This window comes from Camelus ferus, chromosome 23 (assembly GCF_009834535.1).
Source record: "Camelus ferus isolate YT-003-E chromosome 23, BCGSAC_Cfer_1.0, whole genome shotgun sequence".
Lineage (NCBI taxonomy): Eukaryota > Metazoa > Chordata > Mammalia > Artiodactyla > Camelidae > Camelus > Camelus ferus.
Window position 1 is genome coordinate 9,836,098 of NC_045718.1, and position 15,935 is coordinate 9,852,032.

Below are 15,935 nucleotides of genomic sequence, written 5' to 3' on the forward strand. Positions count from 1 at the left end.
GAATGGATTAACTTTCTTAGAAGGGTTTCTTCTGACCCCAAGTAATGTATGTTCTATCTGAAGCTATTTGAAACCCTGGAACTTTCTGTAAATGGAGACAGGAAACAAATTATTCACAAGCCAGAAATATTTTCCCACCTCAGGTGGTGCCTTTGAGTTGTCTGGGAGATTGCATACTATTCACTAAGGAACTGTAACAATTAACAGAGAAGATTACCTCGAAATAAAGCCCCAAGTTGGCACAGGAGAGAAACACTGTGTGAAAATAAGAGGTTTGGTTTCTACGTTCCCCTTTCTTCATCGTCAGAGAATCCCCGATCGTCTCTGTGCTCCCATCCTCTGCTCAGTACCCTTTTTCTGCTGGCCAGTCCTCCAGGCTCTCCACACCCTCACACATGCACACATACATTCACGGCTCGTGTACATTTTCTGTTCTTTAACTGATGCCGAATAACCACCTTGAGTAAAACAAGATACTGCTGATAGTCCAAGGATGAGGCCAAGCCGTCCTGTGTGCCTGACTCCTCCCAGCTGGGATACGGAGAGCTGAGCAGGAGCAAACACAGCAGGGACTCTAATTGTCCGTATGTTTGAGTGTGAGGATCTGAAGGAGATATTAAGTTATTAAAATGGAGTCAACAACCCAAAGGGATATAGACACATAGGGAGAATCCACAAAGAAAACAAAATCAGATGCAAATTGAAAGACAGCAAAGGGCTGAGTTCAAATGAGGGGAGAAGAGCAGAGTCTGAAGCTCAGAGTGACAGGCTGTGAGCCTGTCGCAGGCAGACGGCGGACACAGGTAGCACCAAGGTCTGCGTCGTGAGCAGCCACCGGCCCGCCCCCCAGCCTATAAGCAGCATTTCTCATCGTCCAGTCGGCCCAGCGCCGTCAGGGGACTGCGGACAAGAACAGGGATGACTTCCTTGCTTCAGGCGAGCGGGAACCCCTTAAGAACGAGAGGCCCAGAGACGGCCCGGATGCTGGGACCAGCAGAGGGCTGAAGATAACGCTGATCAGCATGTCAAAAGATCTAGCAGAAAAGACAGACCATGTGCACACACACAGATTGCGGATTTCAGCAATGAGATGGCAATTCCAACAAGCATCAGCTATACCTGGAATAATTTTTTTTTAAATACACTATCAGGAATGAAGAGTTGCTTCCACGACTTCATCAATAAACTCAACACAGATGAGGAAAGAATCAGTGAACTTGAAGACAAGTAAATAGAAATTATCCAAGTTGAACATAAACAGAAAAAAAAAGAGTGAATTAAAAAAAAAAATGAAAGGCAGAACATCCAACAGCTTTGGGACAATGTCAGATAGTTTAACATGCCTGTAACTGTAGCAACAGCAGGAAAGGAGGTGAAATGAATGAAGTAGTATGAAGGAAAGTGGCCAAGAATCCTCTAAAAATGATAATGAAAGACACTAAATCCCAAGCTAAAGAATCTCAGAGAAGCCTAGGAAGGAACCTCTGTCTCTCTCTCTCTCACACACACTCCTAGATAATGTCATTTTCAATCTGCTAAAAACCAAAAAGAAAGAAAATCTTGTAGTCGGCCAGAGGAAAGAGTACGAACAGAGGAGCAAAGAGAGGAATTCCAGGAGACATTCAGGTCTTACGTCTGATGTGACATCTTTAAAATACTAACAAAAAACAAACAAAAGAGTCAACCCAGATTTCTCCGCTCAGTGAAAATATCTTTCAAAAATGAAGGCAAAACAAAGACTTTTTTCAGACAAACAAAAGCTAAGAGAAGGCATTGCCAGCAGCCTTGAGCTACTAAAAATGTTATATGGAGTTCTTCCATCAGAAAGGATGTAATGTCAGACAAGAGCCCGAATCTACACAGGGATAAACAGCTCAGTAAGTGGTTAAAAAAAAGGGGGGGGGGGGGGGCAGTAAACGAACTAATGAATGAATTGGTGCGGTGGTTCTGCAGTTAGCCGGAGTTACCACTAGATGGTGCTGCATGCTTCACAGCGTCTGTTGTGTCTATTAAGGTGGGTCCGAGGTTTTGAAAGCAGGAGCCGCCAGCAAAAACCAAAGCAGATCATTTTAAATGATGGAATAAACAAAGACCACTTTAAAAACAGAAGCATTAAGCACCTCACGAAGCTCTTGAGTCCCTATAGTGCTCTTGCAAAACCTGTCCTGCTCTCTTCTTCCGGAGTAAACCATAAACCACGCAGACAGAAGAAATGAAAGTTCCATTTAGTCTCACTTTGATGTATGAGATTTCTCACTCAGATACTCATTCAGCCCTGATTTAAGTTTTCTTTTTTAAAATTTGACTCCCAGAGACTTGGACGCTTTTGTATTTGCTTTTTGAAATGCAATGTCTGTTACATTTTCTAAATTAAAGCAATGTAAAATATACTCATTGTAGAAAATTGGGAAAATACAGAAAAAAGTGAGGAAAACTGGAAACGGTCCTAATCCCACACCCTGACATATTTTGATGTATTTCTCCTGTTTTTCCCTCTTCTCTCTCTCTCTCTCTCAAATATTTTCTAAAAACGTGGTTTGGTTGGACTATGTAGCTCTGCAGAGAAGGCTCTGCCTTGGTAAATCAGAGTTGCAGTTTAATGAGCAGCACGATGAATAAAGAAAGTAACCCTTTAGGATTTTGTGGACAGAGATTCAAGTGAGAACTCTGTCCCTTACCAGCTGTGTGAACTTAGCCTTTCTGAGACTCAGCTTCCTAATGCGTCAGTGTGTCTCTCCTTCAGAAATGTTAATAGGAAAAAATGAGCCAGTGTTCAGGGCCCAGTGCAGTGACTCAATTTCAAATGTTGCATAAAAAGTATTACATTTTGTTTGCAAATAGTTCTTCTTTCCAACAGCTACAATTTTTGTTTCATCTTTTCTTAAAATGACCAACTCTGCTGACAAACCTCATCAGGTATATTTGAGTGTAATTATGTGACAAGATTAACTAATGTGTTAATTAATTATAACTGCATGTAATCGAGTGCTAACTCAGGCTGGGCTCCTGGTTTCACCTTAGTCTGTCACCACCATTTACGTATTTGGTAAAAGACAGAGGTGCCGGCTGTGCTGCCCTTGCGAGCTTCCATCTCACTATTCCCACAGAATGTTATTTTCTAGAAATGGGTTGGAGTTTGCTGAAATGATTTTTATCACCTACTAAAAGAATCATGTTTTTGTCTTTCACACGTATTGATGCCGGCTGTTGACAAGTTTTCTAAGATTAAATCGTATCTGTGTTTCTGGACTGATCATAATTTTGAGTTGCTTCCTTTAATATATTTTCAAAAAGATTTCTTCAACTCTTTTTTATTATGTTTATTTTTAACTGTGATAAAATACACGTAACAAAAATGTATCTTCTGAACCACTTTTAAGTGGACAGTTCATAGTGTTGAATACATTCATGTGGTTGTGTAACCAATGTCCAGAACGCCTGTCACCTGGCAAGACTGAAACTGCATACCCAGTAACAACTCCCCAGTGCCCCCCACCCCAGGCACCGGCAGCCAGCATTCTATTTTCTTTGTCTATGAATTTGACTACTCCAGGAACCTCATATAATTGGAATCATTCAGTACTTGTCTTGCGACTGGCTTATTTCACTTAGCATAATGTCCTCAAGTTCAGGCATCAGGAGCGTGTGTCAGAATTTCTTCCCATTTAAAGGCTGAATAATAGAGCATTGTGTGAATGGATTGTGTGTTACATTTTGTTGCTTCAGCTACCCATCGGCAACACTTGGGTGGCTACTGCATTTTGACTACCATAAAGAATGCTCCTGTGAACATGGATGTACAGATATTCCTTTCAGACCCTGCTGACAATTCTTTGGGGCATTTACCCCAAGTAGGATTGTTGGATTATACAGTAATTCTATTTTTAAATTTTTTTTCAGTTTTTTATTGTTTTCCAGAGTGGCTGCACTGTTTTACATTCTCACCAACAATGCACAGGGTTCCAACTTCTCCACATCCTTGTCAACACTTGCTACTTTCTGTTTATGGCAGTAGCCATCTTAGTGGGTGAGGTGCTGCCTCATTGTGGTTTTAATTTGCATTTCCCTTAATGCATGACAAATACACTTTTTATTTTAGAACAATGTTGCACATCGCAGATTATTTCAAAGGTAGTAAGTACAGAGTTCCCTTGCGCTCCACACCCAGTTTCCTGTTACCGACCTGTTACCTTAGTATGGTACATGTTTCATAATTAATGAACCACTATTGATACACCATTGTTAAGTAAAGTCTGTACTTCATTTGGATTTCCTTAGTTTCCCCATAATGCCTTTTTCCCATTCCAGGACCCCATCCCGGACACCACATTGCATTTAATTGTCTTGCCTCCTTAGGCTCCTCTTGGCTGTGACAGTTTTCCAGACTTTCCTTATTTTTGATGACCTTGACAGTCTTGTGGCGCACTGGTCAGGTATTTTGTAGACTGTCTCTCAGTTTGGACTTCTCTGGTGTTTTTCTCTTGATTAAACTGGGGTAGAGTGCTTTTCGAAGCGGGACCCCAGAAGTAAAATGTCCTCATCACATCAGATCAAAGACGCACATCATCACTATGACGGACTATGTCGATGTTAACTCTGCTCACATGCCTTGAAAGTAGTGTTTGTCGGAAATTAGAAAAAAAAATTTGGTATCTTATTTACAATAGTACTATTGAATCAACATACATAAATAAGATTGGTTTATAATCTTCTTTTTTGGGTAATCTTACATTGAGATGCTGATTTTGTGATGGGTAAATATACCACTTTGAGTATCTTTCCATTTTTCTCTGGAAGAGATCATCAAATGGGGATTATTATTAATTTATAAAAAACTGTTTAGTGACTGAACCTTTCGCTGTTAACAACAAAACAGACACAGCTATTCTCTCGCTCTGCTCCTCATTTAGTCAAGTTTGAGCTTTTTTATATTCCAGGAAATGATACATTGTTCTCAGATTTTCAAACGTATTACTCTAAAATTATAAATGATATTCTTTTATATATTTTAATTTTGTCCCTGTTTTTACAGTATGTTTGTATTTGTTCTGAATTAAATTTTTTTCTTGAGTAAACTTATTAACTGTTTATTTATCTTATTTATATCTTTTTTCCCTCCACGGAAATAAACACCGATAGCTCTTGAACCTCTCAGTTCCCCTGTGTATTATGCTTTTTCTGTCACTGATCTCTGCCTTCATCTGTATTGTTTACCACTTCTGATCTTTTATTATTTTTTACTTCTAAATTTTAAAATGTAAACGGTATTTATTTTTATTGTATTTTTATGACTTGCTTTAGAAAACAGCTTCAGCCATTTTAGATGTTTTCGCATATGTACCATTTACATTTTTTATTGTGGGAAGAACATGTAACATGAGATCTACCCTCTTACCAATGATTTTTAAAATGTTGCTACAGCAGTGAACATAAGATCTATCCTGTTAGAAAATTCGTGTATAAAATACAGTATTAACGACTCCAGGCTTTGTGCTGTAAACTTCTAGAACTTACTCATTTTGGGTAACTGAACTCTGTGCCCTGCAACTGATACCCGCCCCCACCTCCCCCCCACTCCTGCCCCTGGAAACCACCATTCTCTACTCTCTGCTTCGAGAGTTTGACTACTTCAGGCTCCACATTTAAGGAGGTCGTGCGGTGTTTATCTTTCTGCCTCTGGCTCGCTTCCCTTGTGGAGCGTCCCCCGGGCTCGCCCACGTGGTCACGCGTGGCAGGCCTCCCCCTTCTCCGAGGCTGCGGCGGAGGCTCAGATGGCCACTCTTTCATTTCTGGCTTCACGTATTTGAATCTCGTCTCTTTTTCCCTTGGTTGGTCCAGCCGGGAGTTTGTCGATTTGGTTTATCTTTTCAAAAAACCAATTCTTAGTTTCATCAATTTTTTCCTATTGCTTTTATTGTCTATTTTGTTTTCTTCGGCTCTAATCTTTCTTTCCTTTCTTCTGCAAACTTTGGGCTGAGTTTGTTCTCCTTTCCCTAGTTTCTTGCAGTGCAAGTTTAGGTTGTTTATTTGAGATCTTTCTTCTTGTATAATGTAGGCATTTATCACTAGAAACTGCCTTCTTGGCACGTTTTTGCTGATCCCAGAAATCTTGGTTCGGTGTGTTTTCGTTTTCGTTTGTTGTAAAGGACGCGACTCAGAAACATCAAAATGGAAGAGAAGCAACGGGCAAAGGGGTGGTGACAGGTGCTCCAACCCCTCTCCGCACGGGCCACCCTCCCGGCGCCTCGGTGTGGTCCCCCACCTGGCAGTTCTCCGGCCCCCAGAGTTCAGGAATTTTTATGGAGGCTTTGTCACCTCAGGTGACCCTGGAGGATGTGGGCTGGGGCTGGAAGTTCCAAGCTTCTGATCTCACCTTGGCCTTTCTGGTGGCCGCTCCCCATCCTGAAGCCACCCAGGAGCCCCCCAGAAACTGTGTCATTAGAGCAGAAGCCACTGTTGTCATCCAGGACATTCCAAGGGACGTAGGGGCTCTGTGCAGATGCTCTTCCCAAGCCCATACCTCAGGCGGTTACAAGTCTCAGAAGCTCTGTGCAGGCACCGGGGGTAGAGGCCAAATCTATGTGCTTTATTATGTCACGTAGAGGAACCACGTTTTCCTGTGACTTGTCACGACCGTAGTGCCATCTTCTAAGATGTTCTGCCTGTTCCTTTATAGACCCAAATTTGGGCCTTTGTCCTAGGAATCTGCATTTTAAAACACGTACCCCTACTAAGTGATACTTACATTAAATTTCAAAGTCACTACTATGAATGCTCTCCAGGGGGGTGGGGTGGGGAATGCAATAATAACAAACCACAAAATACTTCAGACTCTTTCTGGAGACTGTTAGGCCTTAGGCGTCCGTTCACGGAGGCTCCGGGCATCTGTGAACGCCAGGTCCAGAGGCCTGAAGACTAGAGTCGCCCTCCGATGCATTAGACTCTCCTTTTATTCATGAAAAAGACTGAATGCATGTTTACTTTAACTCTGGAAACGTATGACAGCCTTGCACACACTGGATGCGAGACACAGACATTATCCTGGCCCGTGTACAGGACAGCGTACAGGACGCAGGACTATTGCGCAACACCTCGCACGGGGAAGCCAGGCCGGAGGCAGCCGCGCGCCTGCGAGCCTGACGGTGCGGGGGGGGCGCGCTAGGCAGCAAGCGGCGGCGTCTAAGCCGGGGCCGTGGAGACCAGCCCCCGACGGCCCAGGGCCGCGCAGCGCGGGCCCGGGGCTGGGCGCGAACACGAAAGCCGCACTGTGAGGCCGTGGGGGTCAGGCCTTGCCGGGTCAGGAACTCACTCGGCCTCGGGCGTGATTTCGTGGCCGTGCAGAACAAAATCTTAATAACCGTGTGAGAGAGAAAGGGCCACCAGCACGGAGGGAGGACAGTCCCACCGCGGCAGGGGAACGCGGGCGGGGCGGGGGTCGGCGCCCCGGCCCGGCCCGGCCCGCGCGGGTCTCCGTGGCTCCCCACAGCCCGGGGCTCGAGCGCCCACTGTGACGAGAAGAGGGAGAAAAGGGCTAAGCGACAGCACAGCCGTTTCCGGTGATTTACTGCCCAAAGGCAGCTAGGATCGCTCGGGCTGACCTCGATCGAGTTGCTCTGAAATGACTTTTCAGAGTAAAGACGACAGGAGTGAGTATGTGGCTGCTGTATTTTCTACGTGGTAGTCCGGAAAATAACCAAAAATCACCTTCCTTTCTCCGCTGGGCTTCCAAGTGCGACGTTTGAAGTGCGAAGTCGAGTGACTCGCAGACCTGCATGCGAGGCTCTTGTACCGCTGTTTTGTCTTTCGTCTGAGGGACCTCAGCGTACTTTTCACACAACAGACTGGATCAGATCTTCCTCTGGGCTCAGTGTTTTTATCCAGGCTACTGTATGATTCTGAACAAATGTCAGGTCTAAGAGTGTGTGTGTGTGTGTGTGTGTGTGTGTGTGTGTGTGTGTGTGTGTGTGTAAGCAAAACTTTAAAAATCGTGTGAAAATAAAACAGATCAAAGGAGTGGATGCTGAGGAAACAGCCATGCCCCGTGCTATGAATGCTGTTAAAAGGATGAGTGACTGATAAATGAGTGAGGCACATTCATCCAGCACAGCTAAGAGGAAGAGCAAACAATCAACGAGTGAAGGAGCGCACAAGTGCAGCGTCTCCTGCCCTGCGTCCTTCCTGCTGCCCCATCACCTGGCTCCAGCGCCGCTGACCTGACTCGGTTCCGTGCCAGGGTTCTAAGAGCATGTGCTGGTCCATGGACGGGCACCGACACCTGCCTCGTCACGTAGTCACCACCTCTCAGGTGATACTTGCCTCTTTTCCAAGGCTTCCGAGAGACACGGCTCAACCTAGAGAAACTGCTCTAACGGTAAGAATTTCAGGTCCCGTGGCAGCCCTGCGGGACTCAGCGACCTCTCAGTCCATGTTGCCTGGATGAAATTTCTGCACATCCTCAGCTCTGCCTCTCAGAAAATGTTTAAAAAAGAAAAAAAAAGCACCAAGTCCTTTAAGTATGTCCCCAACACCTCACCTCTTCACATCACCCTGCTGTACACAGTCAAACACCGTTGTATCTTGGAGAAATCTAGTTATTCCTTCACAGAGAGTGGGATTTAAGCCTGGATGCATCACACAAATAACTCTTGCCACAATCCGTTAAGTCTACTGAAACCCCTGCTGTTTTCTTTAATTTCTCCTTCGCAGTTCCACGCATAAGTGAAGAGATTTGAAGTTGCCACGAATTTCTCAGCTACTATTTAAAAGCAAAGCAGAAAAAAAAAGTTACAAAACCAAAAAAATCCCCCCAAAACCCGGCATTTCCAATGTTATGAAGAAAAAAATAAAATCAAGTAATAGAAGTTACCCAAAGTGCCCATCTGCATGCAGGGTCCCCCAAACTCATTTCCCTGTGACGAAAGCGTCCGTGTTCAGCATGCGACCGTCCTAGCGTTCACTGCTGTGACTTATAAAAGCGAGGCCCCGGGTGTCACGCAGGGGCTAAGAATAAACAAGGCTGCTTGGCGAGGGCACACACGGCCTTACCCTAAGCCTGGCTGGTCGGGGCGGGGGTGTGAACCGAGCTAAGTCCTCACACTCTCTGCCTGAAGGAAGAAGGTGACACCGAAGGACAAGCCCACACTCTTGGAAATGGTAGAAAAGCATCAGAAACTGGTCCTGTTGGCCTGAGAGGTGTCTGGATGGATACCTCTTTTTCTACAGAAAGATGTTTGGCGCTGGGACACAAGGTCTTCACATTTTAATGGCGATGCTCATAGGTAACGCGCTCTTTTCTCATCACTTGTAGAAGCTGATTAGTACCGTTGTTAGAGTTTTTAAGATGTTCACTTAGCACCTGCTGTTAATGCTGTATTAGGCACGACTGCCAGCTGAAAATTAGAACTTTTAAGTAAGAGAATGTTACTCAATGTAATGAGGAAAGGACTTATGCATTGAGCCCTTGGTCTTTATATTTTAATATTTTAAAATTTCTGTTAATTAAACACCTAGGTCAGTTAAAACAGAGAAAGATGAAACTTACTTATTTGCATATATGTTTTTGTAGAAATAATTTTCTCTTGGATGTTTCATTACGTATGACTTTGAATAAGGTGGGAATAAGACAAAGGTCATTTTAATAGCCAGTGATATTTATATAAACTTAAAATTTATGGCCTTCTTCTCCATTAATGTAATTTATTCTGATGTAAGTGTAGGCTACACCAGATAATAAGAATTTTCCCCATCGTGATTATTTTTGAAATACAACTTTATCACAGAATCAGATATTCAACTAAAAGAATTTTCGAAAAATAAAAGGAAGTGATCATTTTTAGTTAATTAAGTGAACTGACTTCATAAACAAAACAACAGTCAGCGTCAAGTAATCCACCTCACAGTATAAATACATGGACATAAATAGGCAATTCACTGTCGGCCGAAGCACCCAGTTAAGAGCCTGAGTGATGCAAGTAATCCCTCCGATGTCCCCTGATCCGTTTATCCTGACTGACAGCAGAGCTTGCTGTCCTTGGACGAGCCACACGGCCAATAAAAGAAATTCCAGTCTTCCCGCTTTAGTTTTCCAGGTTCATCAAATAAACATGTCCAACCTTACTTTACACTAGAGATGCCCACAGAGCTGACGTTAAGCCAGGTAGAAGCTTAAGTCACTGTGTATCGCTCTACTTCAGTGTCTTTTCTTCAACACCTTTCCTTTAGACCATTGACCCAAATACAGGCTTTCTTTTCGCTCTCTTCTTTTCCCCCAGGATGGCGAAACTTAAAACTAGTTTCCCTGTGTATATTTAAAGAAATACATAGTCAAGTGATTGGCAGTTCTTTTGTGAAAGATTAAATGTGTAAATGTTAGGAATTACAAGGAAAAATGCAGTAAAGCAACAAGAAAGAATGTGTGACCATCGGGCCTCCCTTGCCCACCAGGGACAGATGAAGGATACCGCAAACGCTCAGGAAAGAAATGTCGGGCTTCAGGCCTGCAGACCGTAGGCGCGGACAGTTTTAGTAAGTGCGCAGCATCTTCCCGTCTCTGGTTTCCTCCCACTTCACTCTGGGGCACAGTCCTGTGGGATTGGTCCTTCCGAGAAACTATGTTGCTCCTCCATCCGACAGCTACCAGTTTATTGGCCTTCAGAAAATACACACATAAACACACAAACAAATAAATGTAAATAAAACAAAACAATAAAAGCTGCCTCGCTTCCAGACCTTCTCCAGTCTGGCTTTCTCTAATCTTTCTGACTTGCTTTTCCGACGTAAATCTTCCAGGCCAACGAGATCACCAAACTCACTCTAAAGGCCGTACGGTTTTCCACTGGAGAATTTTTTCTAGTCAGTTATTTCCGCAGACCTCTTGGTCAGTCTCAGCCATTCATGGAGACCTAGACTGAATCCTCTCTCCACCAAGCCTCCCAGCCCAGCCCGGCCAGAGAGCTCTCTCTGCACAGCTACCGGGATGTTGCTTACCAAGTCACTCGGACTCCCGCGTACGCTGCTCAGTGCTTTCTCTTCAGCGCTGCCCTGACTTACACCGTCGTTTAATTTCTCACAAATGTGTCTTGCCTTTCCGTCAGACTCACTGAGGGCGGGACCAGCTTGTGCTCCACGCCGTCCATGGTATTTTATACATGCTAGCTATGTCATCAGTGTGTGTCTATTGATTTAATTTAAAATGTTGAGTTTTCACTGCTGAAGATTTATGATCATCTCTTATTCAGTGCTTTTTCCTTAAAACTTGGCTAAACCTTCCCTAATGCCCCCCTCAACTTTGATCCTCCCGTATTATCCACACGTTCATAGAGAAACCTGCTGTGTACAGAGTATTTTCTGTCTTTTCATAGACATGCGTCCTGTTATCCCACCGTGTTGTAAGCACGTTGAGGCCAAGTCTGTCTCTCCGACTTGGCATCTCTCACAGTCCTCTGCGACGGTGGGGTCTGGAGGACGTATTTTGTAAATTTAACTAAACAGTAAATTGACGTTTCAGCCAAGAGTCAAAATACGGTTGCTGTCAGGTACCAGAGTGGATGCTGAGATCGACTGTGTGCTCTGTGAATGTCCGTATCAAGACAGACAACATAATTTAGGCTTCTTAAATGTTTCCTCACTTTGAGGGAGTGTGAACATTCCTAAGAGGCAATCTGAAGGAGGGTGTCTGTCAAGAAGTTTCCTTGGAGAGACTCGCTGCTGCCGTAGGAGTTGTGCCCCTGCCCCCAAGCCGGGGGATGGATGGAGGCTACATTCTGACCCCGCGATGGGAAGCGAGAGCCGCTTCAAGGAGAACTCTGGTCTCACCTAAATTCGGGGGGAGGAGGGGATGGGCCACGTAGACTAGAGTCTCCACCCACCTGCGGAATCTAAAGATGAAAGGGCGTGACTCCCAGCCTGAGGCAGCAGGAAAGAGAGAAAGGAGGGACTTGCTGCCGGTGGGGTGGGAAATTGACTGTGTCCCCCTCCCAGGGGGGCAGAGGCACCTGGACCCTGGGGTCTTTTGGGGACTCACGGGAGGAACATCAGTCAGTGGCCAATGTAAACGGGCCCTGGTCCCTGTCAGCAGGTGCAGGAACCCCATGGGGCAGAGTCTGTGGAGGTCAAGTAAGCCTCAGAGAACCCATAGTGAAGGGGAGGGGCGGGGCAACTATGAGAGCCGCTGGTCCAAGGAGAGGAGAGACTGCCCCACAGAGCAAGGGGCCAGGAGGATGCGAGGACCTCGACTAACGGTCACCGTGACACTTCGGCCAGTCTCAGCGCATGGGACCGTCCTACGCCAGTGCCGTCAGGTGGAACTTTCTGAACCCTTCTAACACTCAGGTAGAAGTCTGGAGGTGGGAGGGAGGGAAGAAAGAGCAGGGCAACCTTCCAAGTCCTTGTCCAAGGCGGCCTGAAGTTGACCAGCAGACGAGGAAAGAAGATGCAGTAATAAACTGCACTGAAGCTTGCGGTTATCAGGACCGGCCATTCTGCTGATTGTAGGCTTTTAAAAAGTGATCTTAAGACTATGACTCAAGGCTGAACAGAAAAGACTTGGGGTCTGCTGGAGATTTTATCCAGAGATTTCATCCTGCCTTAAATATGTTTACAAGCACAATGGGCAGGAAAAAGAATGTTTTTCCTTGATTGCGACTCATGAGTTGTTCAGTATCCCTCTTAATTAAATGCTTGCTGATTATTTTCTATGTTCTCTAAACCCTGTGAAAATCAAATTTAAGTAAAATGGCTTCTAATACAAAAGTTTGAAATTTTCATAAGTTCAGTTAAATTAAACTTGCATCAGAATAGAGCCTGCAGCTCCTGTGTCAGTCCTCTGTTACCTGTAAGGGTGATTATACAACCAATAAATCAGTTCAATTTAGTTTTGTTTTTTTCAGCGCTGTGCAGGTGCCATGGGAGCCGGTGAGATATGTTCCCTCTCTTCACAGAACTTGAAATACTTTGGGATTAACAAAGATGGTATGAAAGCAATCCAAGCAGAGCAAAATATAAGCACGATATGATCCAATCAAGGGTCTAGATGGACAGTACGTAAACGGCCGTGGGCAAAGATTAACGTTGGGTAAATTTACCTGAAAATATACACTAGGAGAGCACTTTGGGCTTTGGATTAGATCAGGTTAAATGCAATGTAAAAATTTTACTTGCCTTACAAAGGTCGTCACTAATCAGCTCATTCAAAAATTAATTACCAAGTAACAAATGTGGGCCAGGCATTGTGCTGTGGTTCAGATGTACATTGGTAAATAAAAAGACTTTTCCCCTTCTCTCTTGAAGAGCACAATCTAATGAGATTCCAGCCTAATATGCTGTGCAGGTAAATCTCTCATTATGCAAAGTTATGCAATTTGTAGATCACTCGAGATGCCCACACTTTCTCTCTCAATGATGGTCGTGCTATTTGAGTTTGTCACTAGAGGGTAATTCCTTTGGTTATTACTTTTTAATTACAGCCAACACGTATTGAGAAGTTCTTTATATATCAAGCAATGTTATGAGCATCTTATGTGTCTTAACTCACTTAAATCTTTAAAGAGTCCTGTGGTGTAAATACTATTATTAGCCCCATTTTGTAGATCAGAAAACCAAGACACAAAAAGCAAGTGCAGCCTGCTCACAGCCCAGCTGGGAGTCGGAGCCAACATCATCCATGTAGGAGCCTCTGATTAAATTTAAAGGAGCACACATTTAAGCACAGCTAAATGGGAAAATAAGAAATACATGTGAAGCGGAGAGGGTGTAGCTCAGTGGTAGAGCACATGCTTAGCATGCACGAGGCCCTGGCTTCGGTCCTCAGTACCTCCATTAAGTAAATAAATAAACCTAACAATCATTTTTTAAACATTAAAAATAGAACTACCATACAATCCAGCAATCCCACTTATGAGTAGATATCCAAAGAAAGACCCATTAGTAGTCACAATAAACAAGACTGCACTAAAATATCAAGTGAAAAACAGAAGGTGTCCAGTTGGATTTTAAAAACCTAGAAACCAGATTGCAGAAGTGCCTTGGAGTTCAGACGTCAATCTTTCTAAGCCTCACTATTGCCTGTGAAGGAGAGCTAGGACTCTCCGCTTTGAAAACGTCAGGAGATTGCAGTAAACACAAACACGTAACATGCACGACGGTGTTGGCGAAACCTAAAGTGCTACACATGTGTCAGTTTTTGGTAACATTATTTGTTCATTGGAACTTCATTGAAAAGCAATGACCAGCACTCTTTTAAAATGTGTTATATTTCTTTTTGTTACTTTGATTAACTGAATTCTAACAATTCTCTAGTTAGGTATCTTTTTTATGACTTAGAATCAGGAAAAAAGAGTAAAGGAAGGTGAATGAACTAGACCCCAGAGCTTGTTATGGGATAGATTTCATTTTATACTAGAATTGTGGCCAGGAGGAACTGGGACCTTCCACCTTCCTCGGAAACTGTCTGCAGAGAGTTGTCTGGACTGTCTGTGTGTGCAGGGGTTGTGGGAAGGCGCAAAACCTGTAGAAGGCAGATCAGTGTTTCCAAGCAGAACAGAGTGAAATTAGCAGCCCAGGAAGGAAAAACATGTCCCCAAGCAAATAAACTGTATCTAGCGTTGCTGCCAAGAGCAATCTCGCTCTCTCTTTAAAAAAAAAATTTTAAGATATTCAGTATCACATATGTGTCTGAAAACGATAGTTTGAGTCAACCACTGTTTTTGGTAAATGCTCTGTTTCTAGAGGAAGAATTCAAGGTTTGCCCTGACTGCACGTCGCTGCACTGTCCAGGCAGAATGGTGGCATTGGTGTCAGCTTCCTCGATAACTATTCACATTTTTTTTTAATCCATCGCTGTCCTCAACCTGAGCTGGCTCTGCACTTCCACAACATGATACATGAAAATTAAGTGAAGCTTCTATTTTGTTCTCAAGAGATGTAATTCCAGTCTGTTCTTTACCGTTGCACAGGAATCCACTGTGACGAGGACATTGACGAGTGTTCTTCGAGCCCTTGTCGGAACGGTGGTACCTGTGAGAACTCGCCAGGGAACTACACTTGCCTTTGCCCGTTCGACACCCTTTCTGGAGCACAGTACGGAGGACGGGACTGTTCTGACATCCTCCTGGGCTGCACCGATCGCCTGTGTCTGCATCATGGGACATGCATCCCTCACTTCCAAGACGGCCAGCACGGCTTCCGCTGCCTGTGTCCACCTGGCTACACCGGGTCACTGTGTGAAACTGTCACCACACTTTCTTTTGAGGGCGATAGCTTCCTGTGGGTCACAAGTGACTCAGCCAAGGACTCAGGCTGTAACATAGCCCTCAGGTTTCAGACTATCCAGCCAACAGCTCTTCTGCTTTTCCGAGGGGACAGGGACAGGTCCATGATGCTGGAGTTGCTAAGTGGCTACGTTCACTTATCAGTTCAAGTCAGTAACCAGTCAGAGGTGGTCCTGCTCGTCTCCCATGACACCAGCGATGGAGAGTGGCATTCAGTGGAGGTGACGTTCGCAGAGGCTGTGACCCTTGCCTTACTGGACCCCTCCTGCAGGGGGACCTGCATCACCAGGGCTCCTTCTCCATTTGAAAGGGATGGGTCCACATGTGCTTTCCAGAACTCCTTTCTGGGGGGTTTACCCGAGGGAACGACCCCCAGTGGTGTGGCTCTGCTGGACCTGGATGTCTCGACCGTACCACCCACACCCTCGTTTATAGGTTGTCTCCAAGACGTTCAGATGGGCTCAAATCTCATCACCACGGAGAACGTCACACCCGGGGCCTCCCTGAACGTCGGGGCGGGCTGCGTGAGACAGGACCAGTGTGAAAGCCAGCCTTGTCAGCACAGAGGCCGCTGCTTCAACCTGTGGCTGAGTTACCGGTGTGATTGCTACAGGCCCTACCAGGGCCCCGACTGTCAGGGAGGTGAGCGCGCCTGGGGACCCAGGAGGG

At 44.8% G+C, this 15,935-nt stretch overlaps 1 protein-coding gene across 4 annotated transcripts in view; it reads left to right on the forward strand.

Annotated features, from left to right (window-relative positions):
* Positions 1 to 15,935, forward strand: part of CRB1 (crumbs cell polarity complex component 1) — a 130,767-nt gene that overhangs the window by 70,632 nt on the left and 44,200 nt on the right. For all 4 annotated transcript variants that reach the window (XM_032466796.1, XM_032466799.1, XM_032466797.1 and 1 more), the window contains exon 6: positions 14,952 to 15,908. In XM_032466796.1, the coding sequence (XP_032322687.1) occupies positions 14,952 to 15,908 (957 nt within the window). The remainder of the gene's footprint in view (positions 1 to 14,951; positions 15,909 to 15,935) is intronic.